At 38.2% G+C, this 19,792-nt stretch overlaps 1 protein-coding gene across 1 annotated transcript in view; it reads left to right on the top strand.

Moving 5' to 3' along the window:
• Positions 1-18,637, top strand: part of FBN2 (fibrillin 2) — a 120,567-nt gene extending 101,930 nt beyond the window's left edge. The window contains exons 52-68 of the mRNA XM_017735475.1: positions 1,443-1,568; positions 1,783-1,935; positions 2,242-2,307; positions 2,552-2,677; positions 2,772-2,891; positions 3,435-3,557; positions 3,959-4,090; positions 5,500-5,625; positions 7,917-8,123; positions 8,798-8,923; positions 9,517-9,639; positions 9,783-9,899; positions 10,566-10,694; positions 12,779-12,898; positions 14,344-14,575; positions 15,204-15,360; positions 16,684-18,637. Coding sequence (XP_017590964.1) covers positions 1,443-1,568; positions 1,783-1,935; positions 2,242-2,307; positions 2,552-2,677; positions 2,772-2,891; positions 3,435-3,557; positions 3,959-4,090; positions 5,500-5,625; positions 7,917-8,123; positions 8,798-8,923; positions 9,517-9,639; positions 9,783-9,899; positions 10,566-10,694; positions 12,779-12,898; positions 14,344-14,575; positions 15,204-15,360; positions 16,684-17,058 — 2,558 coding nt within the window. The 3' untranslated portion in view covers positions 17,059-18,637. The remainder of the gene's footprint in view (positions 1-1,442; positions 1,569-1,782; positions 1,936-2,241; positions 2,308-2,551; positions 2,678-2,771; positions 2,892-3,434; positions 3,558-3,958; positions 4,091-5,499; positions 5,626-7,916; positions 8,124-8,797; positions 8,924-9,516; positions 9,640-9,782; positions 9,900-10,565; positions 10,695-12,778; positions 12,899-14,343; positions 14,576-15,203; positions 15,361-16,683) is intronic.
• Positions 18,638-19,792: the final 1,155 nt, after the last annotated feature.

The following is a 19,792-nucleotide window of genomic DNA, read 5'->3' as shown; positions in this document are numbered from 1 at the left end:
CTATGCAGCTGAATTGCTGAGCTTTGTATATTAACAGCTACCACAGAAACTGAGAAATTATTTACCCTTCTCTCTGAAATAAGCTGACTAGGAATGTCTCACACAGAAAGAGCCTGTCCGTGGGAAGCTACTGCAGAGTTAGTCAAATGCCAGATTGTGCTGCAGTGCTTTGTCCATGTGCTGTACCTAAGAGCAATTTCTGAAAATGGGACTCAAGGTAATATTTCTCAGAAGTTACATCACAGAATCTGTTCCACCCGATTTCTTCCATCACTCCACTTATGTTTTCCTAATAATAAAGATGGTATTTCCATTGTTTTCTTACCTGCTGAAAACAGGGTGGTTTTCTAAAACTCAGTATAGCATAGAATTCAGTAAATATGGACAAAAATTTACACTACAAATTTGAGATTTACCATCTGTGAAATTTTCATGGAGAGAACCTGTTCCTGCCTATACTTCGGTTGGGCTCAGTGTGGCTTTTATTGTAGAATGCTTATATAGCCACAGGCCTCTGTGATGGTCCTTCCAATATTCCTTACTGAAAAACTCAAAAAGTGTTGTACTTTGAAGATTATTAAAATACATCTCATAATTTATGGGATTATAATTACCTTTAAAAATTACCCTAGCAAGAAGGCTTATATATTATTTTAGTATTTGCAGAATAGGATAAGCTAAAATACAGTTTTGAATAATAGATTTGAAAAGGTAAGGGTCTCTTAATGTATTGTTTTCCTGCTTTTTCTGTTGTCTGTATAGATGGGGAATGTACTCTGGATACTGAGCTCATCCACTTTACAGCATTTACTATTTATATTAAATACTAATATTTTTGCTTACACTTTTCATAATTATTAAGTATAATATTTAATTATATACCTCTATTAAAAAAATCTTACTTTCTTCAAGTCGTAATAGTAATATATTATAGATTATGCAATTGAACAGGAATACATTTTAAATAACACAATGAGAGTGGCAGTAAAAGACTGCTAAATATAAATCTGGGCATGTAAATACAATTAAAGGTGTCTACTAATAACCAGCTGTAGTTTCAGTTCCAGGATCCAACAGGGAGCATGAAAAAAGTACAACTTTAAGTAAAAAGAAGCCCCAACATAGGGATTTTAAGAAACAATCTTTGGATGTTTTATGCTTACAGAAAAGTATTCTTCCTACGGGAAATATATTCTGAAAGCGTTTATTTAAAGTTTATATTTAGAATATAATGAAGAACAGAGAATTGTATTTAGAAAAGAAGGTGCATGCCAGTGAGAAGCTCTAATTTGAAAGTCAGTGATACCTATAGGCTGATTTATCTCTTGGGCGCTGTATTGGAAACTGCTGAAGTTAAACCAATAGATATATTAATAATCTTTCTTAATGAAGGAATTCACAGCAAATGAGGTTATGGTGAAGGTTTCTCCATTGCTTTACAGATATTAATGAGTGTAACGAGGATCCCAACATCTGCCTCTTTGGGTCCTGTATGAACACCCCGGGAGGTTTCCAGTGCATCTGTCCCACGGGTTTTGTGCTGTCTGATAATGGGCGGAGGTGCTTTGGTAAGTTCATGATTAAGGAATGTAATAACTCAGTCTAAAACATAAGAGATACTCTGTAGAAATCCCTTCTAATTTTCATCTTTATGAGGATTGCTAAGTGCTTTTTAAAAAGTATGAAAAATAAAGGTCTTACATTACTTCTCTCAGGGCAGACCGTCATCATCTAACTTGGGAGAAGGTTCTGGCTCTGTATAACTGTATTTTCTTCTTTTAGATACTCGTCAGAGCTTCTGTTTCACCAACTTTGAAAATGGGAAATGCTCACTGCCAAAGGCTTTCAACACCACAAAGGCCAAGTGTTGCTGCAGTAAAATGCCAGGAGAAGGATGGGGTGATCCTTGTGAGCTCTGTCCAAAGGAAGAAGAAGGTACACATTTAAAATTTAAAATTTGGTGGTGGGGGAAAAGGAGGAGCACATTGGTGTTGCACCTTTTTGTCCTTAGAAAGAGAGACCTTTTCAGCATTTGCTCTCAGTGGCTTTTTCTAGATCGATTTTTCAAGTCAGCAAAAGGAATAAAATTAAATGTAAGAAACCACAGACAAAGAGAAATACTGATTTGTTGGTTCTGCTCTGTAGAGACCTGAACTAGTATCCTTTTTGGATGGCTTTAACCATCTGTCATGGTTCTTTCTCTCATTTGCTCTATTTTTTAAAGAAAATGTATCTCTACAGTTGCTTTTCAGGACCTGTGCCCATATGGTCATGGAACTATTCCTGGAATTGATGACACACGTGAAGGTAGGTAATTTCTGATAATAAAAAGTAAATATTAATACTTAAAACTATACTTGGATATTATAGTATGTGACAGATTACTCCTCACAGCTGCTAGTGACAAGAGGCTGGCCTGTAAAACGTGTTAAAAGAACATTTTTTGAAGTGCATGGCTCAAGACAAACATAATAGGGTGCTTAGGTTTTTTTTAAGTGCTTTTTTTAAATGCATGCCATGAAATGGCTGTTAATATCTTCCTGCTTTTTAGATGTCAATGAATGCCTTGAAAGCCCAGGAATTTGCTCCAATGGTCACTGCATCAATACTGACGGATCGTTCCGCTGCGAGTGCCCCATGGGATACAACTTGGATTTCACAGGAGTGCATTGCATAGGTGTGTGCAGTTACAGGAACTGGAACTTGAATTTAAAACACAATTCGATGTGTGTCCCAGTTCTCTTCACTCTGCATTTATTCATTATGTACAGATACTGATGAATGTTCCATTGGCAACCCCTGTGGAAACGGAACGTGCTCTAATGTGGTTGGCAGCTTTGAGTGCAGCTGTGACGAAGGATTTGAACCAGGCCCAATGATGAATTGTGAAGGTAACCTGTCCTCTTTATTTTTTTTTTCCTTTGGCTTTTGTCCAGGCCCCAGCATTTGTATTACTTTATTAACCATGTCTTTCATGCTGTAATAACTCAGAGGAAAAAAAGTTTCAGTGCTTTGAAATACGTCATTGGAAGAGAAATGTGAATTGATTTAAGCAGAACTTCTGGCTTATCACAGGACTTCCCACACTACATTTTGGGGCATTCTCACAAATTTTATATTTTATGGATCATAATTATTTTGGTTTCTGAAGCTGGTATTTCTCATCACCACAAGAGTACATTAAAATGAGCATATACTAAAAATCTAAAATAGGCCTGTCCTAACTTGTCATACTAGTTATATATATATATTCTATGCCATTATTCTTAAGCAGAGCATTGTCCAGCTTTCTTTAGTTACTCAAAAGCTAATGGTTTGAATTACTACCTTTCTGATAATTGTAGCCGACAAGAGAAGCATAGGTGCAATAAAACATTCTTGGTGATTGTTGTGAAACTTATTAGAGAATGACTGTTTTGTTTCTCTCTGTTCAGATATCAATGAGTGTGCTCAGAACCCCTTGCTGTGTGCCTTTCGTTGTATCAACACTTACGGTTTCTATGAGTGCACCTGCCCAGTGGGATATGAACTAAGGGAGGACAAAAAGATGTGCAAAGGTAATGACTGATGTATAAACTTCTCCCCAGCTTCCATCACCAACACATAATCTGGATATTTCTGTGCATCTTGCATTCATCCTCTCAGTGGAATGTAAAAAACAGCCCAGCAGGTGATGATTTTCTCTTTCACAACTCAAAAAAAAGCAGTATTTAGTGTTTTTGTGATCGTGTGTCACCCTTGATGGGGACTGCAAAGCTAAGAATGTCACAGTGGTGAAATTCATCTTTCATGTGACAAGATGATACAGCTCACAAAGATAGAGATAGCTGCAAATAATCATCAATTTTGGTCTTTTCCTTCAGTGCTTTTTAGTTAGGGAAGCCTCTTGAGAAAGTATTTGTCTCCAGGAACTGAATCTGCTGGAATGAAGTTCAAACACAAAATGCTTTTTTCCCAGATCTAGATGAGTGTGCTGAAGGTCTGCATGACTGTGAATCAAGAGGCATGATTTGCAAAAATCTGATTGGTACCTTTGTGTGCATTTGTCCTCCTGGCATGACCCAGAGACCTGATGGAGAAGGATGTACAGGTAAAGCTTAGAAAGGGAAGAAGGTATATACACAAGCAAACAGATGAAAAAATCTTTTCGTGTATGTATCTATATCTATATCTATATCATCTATATCAAATCAGAAAATAGCAATTCATGAAGGACACTTAAGATATATGATAGCCAACATCTTAAACTTTCTATTTTGTTTCAATGTAGTTCTTAATGACTAATAAGGATTTCAGAAGAAAAACTCCATTGCTTTACAACTAAATCCAAAAGTTTTTCAGGCAGTTGTAACATATAAAAAATTAATTTGCCAATCAAATGAGACCTCAGTTTATGGGCAGGAAGCAAGATTTTCATAAATAAAAAGGTACATTTCCTTTAGCATTAGTATAAATAATGTGTCACTTCTCTAAAGAATTAGCACTCTAAGATTGTGAAATTTCCTATAAATGCCATAAAGAAAAAAAGATATGGAAACTACCATAGTTCAAAACAATTCCCCATCCTGGAAGTAAACAAACACCTTTCCTCCATCATTTACTCAATTAGTTGAGGGGAAGACAATAGCTGTATTTTGGCAGATAGAACTTTCTTCTGGTATATAGAAAAAAACCCAAGACCATTCCAAAGTTCTGTGGAGGAAAAAAAAACTAAACAGCCGTCTTGGTGAATGTTTTAAATGGAAGTATTTTATAGCAATGTTCCTTCAGCAAGAGAATGACTACTCTCCTTCAGACATCTTTATGATATTTTTTTTCAGGGAAAATAATCTGTATTAACAAGAATTTTGTCTATTGTTTTGACATATAATTCTGCCTTTAAAGCACCTGAGTTTTTTTCTGAGGTTTATTTTAAGCACCTAAAAAAAGCTGTGTAGTTGCCTACAGTATGCGTGGCATTATCTATGGAAGAAAGTACGTGAGGACCGTAAACTTCCAGGAAAATATTATGTGGACTGAAATAGATTTATTGCAGGAGAGATCAAATGTCTTTAGAAACTGTTGATGGTTACAAAGTGAAGATTTGTCACTCAAATAATGCATGTATTGCAATTTTGTTTCAATATTACTTGCCAGGTAAATGTTGTGATTGGAGCTTGCTCTACTGCAAGTGTTTTCTTCTTCTTGTTATGAGCTGTGAAGCATTACTGCTTTCATCCTTGTACAAAGTACAGAAGGAATGGAATAGGATAACATTCCTAGGAAAGCCCTTTCCAGGCTTAATCAGTTGATTTTTCCATGTCTTGCAAATATTTTTCATATATTACATGGAATATTTAATGTATCCTAGAGAGTCGGATACATTTTCTTGAGATGAATTATTTTTTGTTGTTGTCGTTACTATTATTGTTATTATTGTATTTAATTTTTGTTCTTACTATTGTTGCTCTTTCTACTGTAATTTTTATTAATATTATTATATTGTATTTTTTTGTAAAGATGAAAACGAGTGCCGCTCCAAGCCAGGTGTCTGTGAAAATGGTCGTTGTGTGAATGTTATTGGGAGCTACAGATGTGAATGTAACGAAGGATTCCTGTCAAGTCCATCAGGCATTGAGTGTCTAGGTAAATATCTCTTTTGTACACATTTCATGTCATGTTAGAGTGTAAATGCAGAGAGAAAATTTGGCTTCTGTATACCTAACAGCTCTCATACCTAGAGAAATTAAATAATTACACTTCTCAGTTAAATAATGATGTAATATTAAATAATATTATTAAATATTATTAAATAATAAGAGGAAAGAATAGCTTGTAGCCATAGGCCTTACATAGAAGTGTCTTAGTTCCATAGGACATAAATGTAGACAAAATACGGGGATTTTTGAAGAAGAATAATTTAATCACCTTGAGATAAAGCAAAAATGGATGCTGAGTAAAATTAAGTTATATAATATACAATATTGCTTATTCAGAATGTGATCTTAAGCATCATATTGCAACCAGGCATCTGAATTTTCTGTACCTTTAATTCAGACATAAAATACCATTGTTTTACTGGAAAATTGAAAGATGATTTTTTTTTTTTTTTGAGGCAGGCCTGCAGATAAATTCTGATGAAGTGTTTTTGTTTATCAGCCTGCATTTTCTTTTCAATGCATTCACATTTGTCATTTGCACTACGAAATTCATCATTCCGTTTTTGGAAGTCAAACAGAACTACAAAAATTTACTTTTTCCTGACCGATGTTCCAGTGCACATACAGTCCTGAAAGGTGTATTTATTTGTACTACTGCATTAAAAAAGCATAAATATTATCTTATACCAGTAGTATAAAACCAGTTCCCTGCACATTGTCATCAGGAGTGTGCTGACTTCATGGTTAAGCGGTAACACTGAAGTGCAGAGTATTTCCTGAGGATTAGAACCAGATGGAAAGAGAATACTGCAGTCTGTTAACTCCAGCCAGTCCTTAATGCCAAGGCAATACCCTGTTTGGAAGTCATTATTGCTTTCCTATATTTAATATGTAATTCTTTTATTATTTTCTGCCTTGGGAGGGTTTGCTCTTTGCTGCTTTTCCTTTTGGGTTTCTTGGGTTAAAAATTACAATGAAAAAATGGATCTGTCAGAAACACAGAATTTCTTCAGAGTTACAGCACGAGTATTAAATCACAGATTACACTGTTTTTAATACATTGTGCAAACCTTTTTATTACATTCACATTAAAATTCATTCCACATCTCAAACTGGGGATAAAGCATTTATGTGTTCTTAAGGTCATAATGTCCCTAAAGACCTGCACAGTATCCTTGTCTGGGAGAATAGAAATCTGCAGTCTTGCAAATTACTACAGCACATACTCTGCTTCACAGAACTGATGCTTTCGGTGGGGACAGCTCTATTTGATGTGAACGGTTAAGTTACCAGGTGGACAAATTAAGTCTTTCCTAAAGTTTGCCTTTTGCCTAATTCTTGTAAGAAATGTACAGATTCTTCTCCTCATTTGTAAAAGAGGAGGTCAGCTGAATATTGATACATTTACACATTCTGAGGGATCACTACTAGCTTTGAGAGAAAAAAAAGAAAATCTTTCATTCCAAAATGTAAGAATTCTCAGATCCGTAACTGACAATGCCTCCATTTTAATCAAGAAATAGCACAGGTAACATAGCCTATTTAGAAGACATAATCTCTGCAAGATTTGGGGTTTCTATGAGCACTGGACACTGGGATTTCTTCTCTCCTTAGCTGCCTGTTTGAAGGAAACTTGTAAGAGCCCCATGACTTTAAAGCTTTTCTCCCCTTTTGTTATTGACAAGCATTAACCAAAAGGTTTAAAAATTAAAATAGAATTAGACAGGGGCATACCAACAATAAGGCCATACAATTTTATTTTTTTTCCCCACCAAAATTTAGGAGTACCACTGAAAAAGTACTGAGTTGGATATACACTTTTAAGGTGTAAGGGGTTTTTTATCTAAACCACATCAGGATAATTACAGATGATCAAATGTGTTATTTTGGCCAGAAAAACAAACAAACAAAACAAACTTCTAACCCCACTCCATAGAAATCATTCAAGTGCAAAGACAGCATAGCCAGCTTAAGTGGAAGCTCAGTTTTGCCCACAGCCTGTTTTACTGGCAAGGGCAAAACTTTCCCACGAGCAAAACTCTTACCCTGCTCATGCAGATACTGAACTTTTGGGGTGTCTTGAATATATTTGTAATGGCAGCATATTACCAGAGCACATAACAATTCTGAAAGGCTAAATCAAGATGGACTTCATGGTAGCTAATAATTTCTGGTGCTTGCATATACTGACAGAGAGCCAGAATAATACTCCAGATGCTGAATGGAGAAGATGTTTATCTCCTTCTCGATTTCAACCTCTGTCCTTCTTCCTTACAGATAATCGCCGGGGGTTTTGCTTTGCTGAAGTTCTGCAGACCATGTGCCAGATGGCTTCGAGCAGCCAGAACCTTGTCACCAGATCCGAGTGCTGCTGTGACGGAGGCCGGGGCTGGGGGAACCAGTGCAGGCTTTGCCCCCTTCCCGGAACCACCCACTACAAGAAACTCTGTCCACATGGATCAGGCTACACCACAGATGGAAGAGGTATTTGCAGGGATGAAAAGAGGCAGAAAAGAGGAAAAGAATATGCTCACATACTTTAAAAAAATGCAGAATTCTCTTTGAAGTTCCTTTGGAGAATTTCCTGTTAAACATCAGAGTTTGATTTCTCAAATAATGCCGAGAGACCAGAAATTAAAAACATGTTTGACAGTGGCTGCAAACAGAACAGCCGTGCAGAAGTTTCAGGATTGGGATCTGGTTGGAAGTACCAACCAGTAACTAAAAGCTAGAAATGATCCCAAACTTTTGTATTGCTGAAAAGTTGGACACATGGCAAAGGCAACAACCATCTTATTTAACAATGACTTCACAATGCTTTGCAGGTACTATTTCCACACAGGAAGCAGAAGCTAATGTCTGTTTTTTAATGGTGGTGATAATTGTTGACATGGAGGTGGTCACTTCTGTGGGGTTTTTATTTGGAGTTAGCAAAACTTGAAGCTGAGTACCCAGTGAAACAGCAGGAAGGTGTTGGTGCAAAGAACAGTAATGGGATTTGAAGGATGTTTGGCTTTGGATTCACATCCATTTTTAAAGAAGGAGAAGGGATTAGTTCCTGTTAGAAGCAAAATGACGAGGAGCTCTGCAAAAATGGAAGAGAAGAAAAAAGTGAAACTTAAAACTGAGACATGACTTATTTAATATTTTCTATACAGATATTGATGAATGTAAGGTCCTGCCAAACCTGTGCAGGCATGGTCAGTGCATTAACACCATCAGCTCCTTCCGGTGCTTCTGCAAAGCTGGCTATACCACTGACATAACTGGCACATCTTGTAATGGTAAGATGCAGTCAATTAATCATCAGTTATTTTCTTAGTTGTTACACAGTGATGGACCAACCTTTGTAAACCCTTGTAGCAAATCATTTTTTTTTCTTTTTACCTCTTTTATGTCATGTCCTTTATTTCTTTTTCTAATACGTATTTCTGGTTTTGTATTTCATTTGAGGAAATAGAGAAACTAGCTCTGCTGGCAGTATTCCTGCAGTAGAATGATTGCTGAAGTTTGTTGAAGCAGTGTCACTTCAAGTGACAAACCAGCGTGTTACTTCATGGTCTATGTTTTTCCCACTATTTTGTTGGTTGACAGATATATCATAGTACGCCAAAAAACAAATACTCGTTGCTTAGATGAAAATACCAATGCCACTGTTACATTTTCTTTCAAGACAGACGGTTTGTCATGGTAGTGACAACTCCATATCAAATCCACAGCAGCACATTCATAGAGAAAGGAATAGGAACCCTAAAGAAATATGAGTGGGGGGCTTTTTCCTATGAGCATTTTTCTCTAAAATGTGGTGCTGTGTAGCAAACATCCTTCTGTCAAAGAGATGAGGACAAAAGATAGTTTAATATTTTCCTCTCGTTAGATCTTGATGAGTGCTCCCAGTCTCCCAGACCATGCAATTTTATCTGCAAGAACTCAGAAGGGAGCTACCAGTGCTCATGTCCCCGGGGCTACATCCTTCAGGAAGATGGAAAGACATGTAAAGGTAAAAAAAGTTATGCAAAGTAAATTTTAATTTGGTCGCAACTTGACTTAAAAAGAATTGGTTTTGAAGTGTGGTATTTTTACCAAATTAGATTGAATGTGCTTCTTTGTTGACTCTTTTAAGATGACATCTCTTACTTTCAGATCTTGATGAATGTCAAACCAAACAACACAACTGTCAGTTCCTCTGTGTCAACACCCTTGGAGGCTTCACATGCAAGTGTCCACCTGGTTTTACACAACATCACACAGCTTGTATTGGTAAGAAAAACATTGATTTCTTTCCTTAGTTTTTCAGTAGGAACAACATTCTCAACTCTGAGTTACCTCTTGTACTCTTTATACAGAGCAATAGTGTCAAGAGGGAAGAAACAGATTTTGAAAACTAGCAATTATAGCTGAAGAAAAAAAATCAGTATATCCAGTCTGTCCACTGTTTCTTTTTTCTTGGTTAGTAGAGAGTTGTACATATTTAATACATGTTATTATGTTCTAAGTATAACCACATGGAGACAAAAGGGTGAATTATTAAAATCTCATTTAAAATGTAGTTAACCAAAACCAGACTGCATTTTCTTTTTTAGTAGGTACAGATGTCTTCAGATCTTAGGCATATGTATAAATCTTGCCAACTGAAACAGCTTTAGTTCAGCTAACACAGAAGGGCAGCATTTTTCCAATATCAGCAATTATGTGCCAGCTCTTCCACACTCATTCAAAACTGAATTACAACTTGTACTTCCAGTTTATTAATTACTCATAACTATGCATGAGCCTCCAATTCATCTGGCATTTAAAAATGAAAAGCTATAAAATAAAATGTTGCACTTCTGTGGATTTCATCCTCTTAAAAAATGTTATATGAACATTTCTAAAATCATGCCACAAGGTAAACAAACTTTCTTCTCTCTCTTCTGTGTTTTGAAGATAACAATGAATGTGGTTCTCATCCATCACTGTGTGGATCAAAAGGAATTTGCCAAAATACTCCTGGAAGTTTTACCTGTGAATGTCAAAGGGGATTTTCTCTGGATTCTACTGGATTAAACTGTGAAGGTAACTGGGAACAGTCAGATCTTTTTATGGTACAAATCCTTACTTCAGTTTCTAGTGAATCATTTGATGTCAAAGACAGATAAAGCAGAGCACCAGCCATAGTAAAAGTAATTACAAAAGGAAATTGGAAAGTATTAGATTAATTGTAAGTATAACATAAGCATATGCAAGAATGTACTTCCTTGAGTAATTTTTACAGAAATTCAAATAAAAACGTGACTGTCTAGTTGAACTCTTCAACAGTTGTTTTCAGGCTGCCATTTCAACTTCACATAGGTTTATGCACCTAAAAGTCTAGTAGTTGTGGGGGTTTTTTATATTTCTGTCTTCATATGTCTAAACAGAATCTCTCTACAGTTTCTGTTTTGACTCATTGTAATTGTCCACCTGAGGGTATCTAAGATAAGATTCTAAATTCTGTACTTTATCATCCTACCACAGAGTTACACACTGAGAAAGCAAATTCACTATGTTCAGAAAGATAATTATTACAGTTAAAATAGCGGTTATATGGATGAGCTTTCTCTCTCTCTCTGTTGGCCCAAGAGGAAGCCTCAGTCAGGAAACCTCTGTGTGAGAGCTCCAGACTTCTCAGTAGGCCTCAGGTACTGAGCAAAGAAAAAAATAAAAGGCAGTACAAGGACACCTGGCTGCTGAGAATTAGAAATGCAGGAGCATACATGAAGAAATGTATGACCTCTCAAAATTTCAGCTACTCTGATACAGCATTTAAAACAGGAATTGGTATTTAGAGCCTATTTCTAGAATGGCAGTCCAGAATATATGCAGCTGCAGCTTTACAAAGATTTATCTCATGTCAGTTTACTTTGTTCTTACAAAGTACATGTGTCCTTGTGTGCCTATAAAACAGAAGAGTTATTTTTTTTATTTTCTACTAGGCTCGCATACTGTACCTGAAAAATTAGGTTGCTTACAATCTACTTATTTCCTATAGCAGACACAATTTAAGATGTCTGAGTTTTCAGAATTTAGAAGGTGGGATGGTTGTCTTTGTCTCCTTTTATTAACACTTGTCTCAGAGACTTTTTATGTGGCTTTTTATTGTCAGTTGCAAAGACATCCAAATTTGACATTCAAACACTACATATATTTCAGGAAACTGAAAGTTTAGCCCTAAGTAGTTGGTTTAAAACTGAAATTTAAAAAGAAATTCAAATTCTAAGCATTATACAACTAAAGCAACAACATGTGGGATTACTGGGAATAGTGTTCTCTAAATTTAAGTACTGAAAAGTCTCAAGAGCTCAAATCAGATTATTGATAGAAAGAACTCAACATTAGTTGACTTCCAGGCTTTCCAAAAGAACAATCTGCATGGTCCTTCTGTCTTACAAGAGTACTCCTCTGTTATAAGTCATAGAACCACAAAATGGCTTAAATTGGAAGGGACCTTAAAGGCAATCTCATTCCACCCCCTGGCAAGGGTAGGGACACCTTCCACTATCCCAGGTGGCTCCAAGCCCCATCCAGCCTGGCCTTGGACACTGCCAGGGATCCAGGAGCAGCCACAGCTTCTCTGGGCACGCTGTGCCAGGGCCTCCCCACCCTCACAGGGAAGAATTTCTTCCATACATCCAGGTTAAATTTACCCTTTTTCAGCTTAAAGCCATTCTTCCTTGTCCCATCACTACCTTCCCTTGTTATAAGTCCCTGCTCTCCAGCTCTCCTGTAGTCCCCTTAGGCACTGGAAGGGGCTCTAAGGTCTCATGAAACCTTCTTTTCTCCAGGCTGAACAAGTCCACCTCTTGCAGCCTTTCCTCCCAGCAGAGCTGCTCCATCCCTCTGCTCATCCTGGTGCCTGCCCTGGCCTGGCTGCAGCAGCTCCAGGTCCTTCCTGTGCTGGGCCCAGGGCTGGGGCAGCTCTGCATGTGGGGGCTCAGCTGAGGGGGCAGAGGGGCAGAATCCCCCCTGCCCTGCTGCCCACGCTGGGGCTCAGCCCAGGACACATTTTGCTTCTTGGGCTGCCAGAGCACATGGCTAGGTCATAACAAACTTCTGATCCACCAGTGTTTGGCAGTGGGTGTAATCCTGTGTCATGTTTTGCTTCCCTTCTGAACGCACAGATGTGGATGAATGTGATGGAAACCATAGGTGCCAGCATGGCTGTCAGAACATCCTGGGCGGATACAGATGTGGATGCCCACAGGGATTTATCCAGCATTACCAGTGGAATCAGTGTGTTGGTAAGGAAACAACACAAAAGGCATTTAAACAGCAAAGGCATCAGAGTGTTTCAAGTGACAGCACCAGGCAAGGGCAAGAATGAACAGAACAAAGGGTGTGCAAACACAAATCTTTTTTATCTCTCTCCTCCTCCTTCCATACACTTATTACTCCCAGCATAAATCAATGTCAGAAGGTAACAAGAAAACACACTCAGCCTTTTGAAACTCGCTGTGACAATTAGCTTTCCGAGAAAGGTCTAAATTCTGACCTGTTTCTTCTGTGAAAATTCCCTATCATTGAATGTTCATTGAATTCCTTGATGTATCAATGCAAATACCTTTGCTGATGAAAAAAAAGCATTAAAAATCATACCTTTCATTAGTAAGAATTACTGTCATTAGCAATTTAAGAATACTACAGAATAGCATCTAAAGCAAATGGTGAGAAAAAAAAAAATCAAGAAAACCATTAAGGGTTTCCTAGTTCCAAAATAGTCTTAAGGCCAGCGTTGAAGTTCTTTGTGCAGGGAATGGGACAAATTAGGAAGCTCAGGAGTTCTGTTCAGATTTAGTTCATTCAATCCATCGCTTACTTTCTGTGGTTCATGAACTAAGCTATATCACATACAAAATGAAATGTGGGATATTTTTCTTTTAATAAAAATCAGTACACACAGAAACAATATCATCCTGTGCTGTTCACAGAGACCAGTACAAAGTATTTACCTTTTCAGCTTCGCTTTCATGGTCTTCTGTCCGTGCTATCATAATCAGAGGAAAACTGTGAGCACTGCCATGCATTTCGTATAGGCTGATTCTACTGTCCTGATTCCAGACATAAGAATTAGTTTATTCTACCCATTTTAACATTAAGTAGCACACCAGCCAGTTTTTCTGAAGTCCAACCACCATGATCACTCCTGACTTAATACTGCTCTTCAGCAAAGAAAGCAAAAGACTGGGGTGCAAGTGACAGAACACACAACAAACAGCTCCCACAAAACCCCAAACCAGCTAAGTTTCTGTAAATTATAGTCCTCAAAAGAACCTCCCTCCAAGTGCCGGAAGGCGAGAATGGCAAAGCATTCACTAGTGGTTTGGTGAGGAAAACTTGGTGAGGAAAACCTACAGGTTTTAGAGAAATATCTTGGTTAGAGAAATAAAATAACCATGATACCAACTATCAAAGCAGGATTTTCCATACCACAACCTTTGTTAGTTTTTTTTGCCTGAAACCAGATCAAGTCACGCTGACTGAAGGTGTCATCTTCTCTATATCTTGACACCCACAAGTGAAGACGATACCCCTTTTCTCTTTCAGAAACCAAGTCTCTGTGGGATGATGAGGTCAAGGATGTAGCAGAGCCCTGGGACTTGCAGATGTTCTGATTTGTTAGCTGCATCATGCTGACCTATTGTCTCTCAGACTAGAAAACACCAATATTTTTTTGTTTGCTTACCAGATGAAAATGAATGCTCTAATCCTCACACGTGTGGCTCTGCTTCTTGCTACAACACCCTGGGAAGTTACATGTGTGTCTGCCCATCTGGGTTCTCCTATGACCAGTTCTCCCATGCCTGCCACGATGTGAATGAGTGCTCTTCTGCCAAGAACCCCTGCAATTATGGTTGTTCCAACACTGAAGGTGGCTATCTCTGTGGCTGCCCACCTGGCTATTACAGAGTTGGGCAAGGGTGAGTATCTCCATGCAGTCATTCACCAAAGACACATTCAGAAGGTGCACAGGTGCAAATGAAGGACAAGCTGCTAAATCTTTCTAGTTTTGTAGACAATATCCAGAAACTAGAAAAAAATAAAATGTCTGTACATGCAACATGACATTAATTTTAAATGTAGCATATAAACAACATTAAATGAGTTCTGCTTTCTCCCCCAGTCTCAGTACGTGAACTCCTTCACCTGCTTAGTGAGGATTGATAATGAATAAGGATAGGTACCATTTGTACTGAGATAATTAAGGGGCTTAAGTATCACTGATCCATCCGGAACAGTAAACACAAATTAACTTTGTTCTGGTACAGAACAATGGGTAAATTCTGTAGTTCCCAAAGGTCAGGGCAGGCTGGCTTTGTTTGGATTCTCTGTAGAACTTGTAAGTGAAAATTAGATCAGGCTGAAAGCCTTCAGCCAGCGTTTGTATTTCGACTCAAGTGTGAAGGAAATTAATGTACAGCCCTCCTGCTGAGGAAAGGGCAAGGAAGGGGATACAGATACTGTGGCACAGATTACACACACTCCATTTAGCAGGGACAGTTCCTAAAACTGCAAGGAGTAACTAAAACACATGTTCTCATTCCACAGACATTGTGTCTCAGGGATGGGATTTAACAAAGGCCAGTACCTGCCAGTGGATGGAGATGCTGATAAAGAGAATGCTTTGTCCCCTGACGTGTGTTATGAGTGCAAAATCAATGGCTACTCCAAAAAGGACAGCAGGAAGAAGAGAAGTGCTAATGCTGTACGTGCCGGGATAAAAAAAGCACTGTAATGGTCTGGGAGGTATTTTTGGAGATATGATATGAGTAGTAAATGGTGGAAATCTTTTAAACAGGCCACATTCCACGGTGAAAATCTCTTTTCTCCCCCTGCCTCACTTAGATCTTGGTGGCAGTAATAATTTGACAATAAGAAACACATCAACAGGTGTGAAAGGACGAAGTTTTTAAAGCTTGTAAAGATTCCTTTGTAGTGCGAGATGTGGTCTTGCTCCTCAGAGTACACTCAGGGAAATCTCATACAATTACAGAGAGCTAGGAAACCGATCATGTCTTCAGCATTTTCTGCTGCCAGGAGGAGGTTGGACAGCATTTATGGTCTGGGACAGCTAAACAGATCTCCTTACAGATCATTTTAGTCTTGGTGTCTGTTGCGTGTTTGCTCGCAGTGGTGGGGGATTACACCTGGCTGATAGAAGTCCGATATTTGCAGAATTGATGAGGTTTTTAGAGAATTCCACTTCAGATTTAAATTTTTTTCTTGGTGCATTTTGTGGGTTTACAAAGACCACAAAATGCATATGTAAGGTAAGTTACAGGAACTGCTATCTAGTTTGTAATTGTTACATCTTGTTATTACACTTTTTTAATACCATTAACCTTGTCAGTTTCTAGAACTTTCTAGGTATTAAAAGTGATATCTATAAACTATGTGGGAAAAAAAAAACTTTTTATCACTATTGTCACCTATGGGGTTCGAGTATTTAAAACACTGCATTACTTGCTCCTCTCCAAAAAAATTTCCTTATTTTCATTATGTTTTTACAGTTGCATTACATAATGGTACGGTATGGAATTTTCAGAGAAGGCTTCAGGGAATTCCCATGCAGTGTTGTGAAATGTGTTTCTGTATTGTGAGGTTGGTCATAAAAACATAGGACCTGTGCCTCTTGGGTGGTCTTTACTGCAGTGGTAAACACAGGTCTGTCCTTGTAGTGGTGCATTCCCCCCTCCTCCTTTCCAGGCTGCAGTGCGATCTGAGAAATCCTCATTAGGCCTCGGCCTTGAAAATTAAATCTGGCTTTTGCCGATACCCTTGACGATGATTTTTTTAAATGATTTCAAACACTTGTGCATAACACTCCTCTACATGGCCTCTTTGCAAGCATGAAGTTAAACAGGTTCTCAAAATAATTTGAAGTCAGAGCCTCCTGTTCATCATCCTTTTAAGGCCTGTGTGAGAAGCCTGTAGGATTTACAGGGTCTGTGGTATGGAATCGAGCCAGAAACTATTAATTATCCTGATTATTAATGTCCTCTGCTCTAAACACTCTTCCCTCCTCCAGCTGGAGCAGAAGAGCTTGGGAAGCATCGACATGGAGAGTCCCTTGAAGGTGAGAGTGAACATCTCCAGGCTGGACAGCCAGGAGCACATCCTGGAGCTGCTGCCGGCCATCGCGGCCCTCACGCACCGCGTGCGCTACATCATCTCCCGGGGCAACGAGGACGGAACCTTCCAGATCCGCCAGAGGGACGGGACGAGCTACCTGCACACCGTGAGGGGCAGGGCAGTGCCTGGAATTCACACACTGGAGATCACCAGCGTGCCTCTGTACAAGGAAAAGGAGATGAAGCAGCTGGAGCACAGCCACGAGGACAACTACCTCCGAGGGGAGCTGGGGGAAGCCCTCAGGGTGAGGCTGTGGGTTGACCTCTATTAGCTGTGGTCTATTTCTTCAGCTACTTCTGTTCTATCTGCACACCTGGGAACATCTGCTTTTCAAAGTGAATCTGCTTTGAAAAAGTGTATTTTGGGGGAGGCAGGCAGAGAGCCCTTCCTTTCCATCCTGCCAAGACTGCAGAACCACCTTTTCAGGAGGGTGACTTAAAACTCTGCCACTGCCAAAACTTCTATTACAGGGGGAAATCATGGTTACTGTATCTTTTATATAACCTCGATTTAAAGTATATTAAAAAGCTAAAGTTCAAGGAGTCATCATATGGCACTAAATGGCACAAAAATGTGAGCTATTTTTTGTCCTGTTAGCAGTCAGTAACAATTTGGGTATTTTGCTATAGTTCCTAATGAAAAAAGTTATAGAAGTTTATTTATTTTTAATGCAGTAATATATGGAGAAAAAACAAATTATGTAAACAAAAAGGGAAACTTGCTTGTTTTTCTTTAGTTTTATAAATTTGAGCTATAACATTTTAGAGGTACTTTCTTAATTAAGAAAAAAAGAAGTAGATTTGAAAGATGTTTTCTCTTCTACATGGACCGGTCATCCAAATAGTATATAATTAATTCTAAAATATATCAGAGCTGAAAGATCACTGTAGTAGGATATTCTAAAGTGGGATACTGTAAACTGTTCACATAGCAGAATATTCTAAAGTGCTCTTGCAAATGAGAATTAAAAAAGAAAAAAGAGGAAAAAACCAGAGTCATAGAGGACAAGTATCACACTATCGGTATCTGCACAAATCATATTTCACAGCAGCTCAATGGGATTGTGTTCTGAATCAGCCACAGCAAATAGTGGAGGAGGCGCAATCCCTGTAGCAAAATACCTTGACTGTTTTTAATCCCGTTAGAACTGCAGACCCAAACTGTGCTGCCCTTCCCTCAGTGACCTCAAAGAGCCACACAGGCAACCACACCTCATGCTCAGAAAAGGTGCTCCACAAACTGGCATTAATTCCTGCAGGCAGCTGAAGGAAATGTCTCTCTGGAGGGAATGTTTCACTTTGTTTGGTGCTGGCTCGAAACCAGGGTGTATTTGCTGAGCCCTGAGAGCTGTGTCAGAACTGCCATACCTGCAAACTTAGTTATTGCAGCGCAGGCGAGGAAAGTTACGTATTTGAAGTTCACTTGTTAGAAATCTCATTAATGCTGTAGTTATACACGCCTCATTTTATCATAGCTTATTCTGTAAGAAAGATGATTGTACGATAACTTGAGTTTTAGTTTACTTTAGTGATTTTTTTTTCTTCTTTTTAAATTTCGTACTGTCGTGTGTTAAGTTTATGTCTCAATGGTGCTTTCTGTGACAGCTGGTGCCTTTAACTGGCCATGCAACAGAATCTCACGTGTGAAAATAGCCAAAGCACATCCAGGATTGTTCCAGGTGCATGTAGGTGCTGACCAAAGACTATACCAAGTTAAACTCAGTGATTTTTTCTTCTCTTTTGTTGAGTTTGGGGATTTTGAAAAGAAATGTTTCAAGAAAAAAAGCTTTCTCTTGAACATTTGTATCAGTAAGACAACACTTTTCTTGCAATAAAGCTTATTTTGGGTTATTTTTTGTCCTTTTATTCCATTCAGAGTTAAACTGGTGATTGATTGCAACCAATAGCCAATACTAGCTGTGGTCTGGAACCACATTTATTTGACATAACTTTCAGATATGGTTGTGCAAGTTTCCTTATGATTCAAAGTTGCTTCTGGGTAAAATGACTGACATCTGTAGAAATAAAAATACCTCTAGAGGTCTGATAAATACCTACAGGACAGCACTGACTTTAAGACTTAATATCTGTAATAGGTGGTTTAGAAGAAGGCTACGCACTCTCCAAAATGGGAGCTTTCCAGGAAACACTGCAAGAAAAGCCAACAGACTGCACACAGCAGAGCTTATTGTCCTTTGTTGTCAAACTCTCAGAAAAGGACAGAAAATAGTAGCAATACTCACCCGTGACCCCTCTGAGGCTACAAGTTCTGGAGGATTTTATTGGCAGGGATTATTTATGTGTGCTGTGCACACTTGTTAGATTTTTGCAGCCTATTTTTTTAGAAAGAAACTATCATAAGATAACACCTGTATTAACTAATTACACAGTAAGTACAAAGCCCAGAAAATGCCTTATCACTTTTCTAGAAAGGCAGCATTCTCATCCACCATTTTAAATTGCACAAGATGGTTATGCACAATCCCAGAAAGAAGTCACTCTCAGCTTCAAATCCAGATGAAAAAATAACATGAATTAAAAGAAAAAAAAAATCCCAAGGAAGAAATCCAAAACCTCTTTTCAATCCAGCCTGTCACCGTATATATTTCTATACCCATTTCTATAAATTCTACCTTTTAACAGCCTCTAGTCTTTTAATGAGAAAGCTGACTACACACAAACAGATAGACCAGTGTCCCAGGATGCTACAAACGCCTCAAGTCTGTTGCTAACAGTAACATGAAAGTCTTGCTATTTAAGACAGTCTTCAGTATCACTTGGCAACTTGAATCAAGATTTTAGTGACTAATTTTAACACCTAAGGTAGGCCTAGGCAGCAGGGACTTCAGTTATAACTGTCTGTACTTTGTAGTACAGACACAGATTTAAAGCCTTTTAGCCTAATAATGATCATAAATTTTAAAAAAATAATTTGTGTTACTTGCATAAATATATCTGATTCACACTTAAAGCAGGAGGGAATGAAAATGTGAGAGGGAAGAACTA

The sequence above is a fragment of the Corvus brachyrhynchos genome, unplaced genomic scaffold (genome assembly GCF_000691975.1).
Source record: "Corvus brachyrhynchos isolate BGI_N302 unplaced genomic scaffold, ASM69197v1 scaffold325, whole genome shotgun sequence".
NCBI lineage: Eukaryota > Metazoa > Chordata > Aves > Passeriformes > Corvidae > Corvus > Corvus brachyrhynchos.
This window is presented reverse-complemented; position numbering and strand designations above follow the sequence as displayed.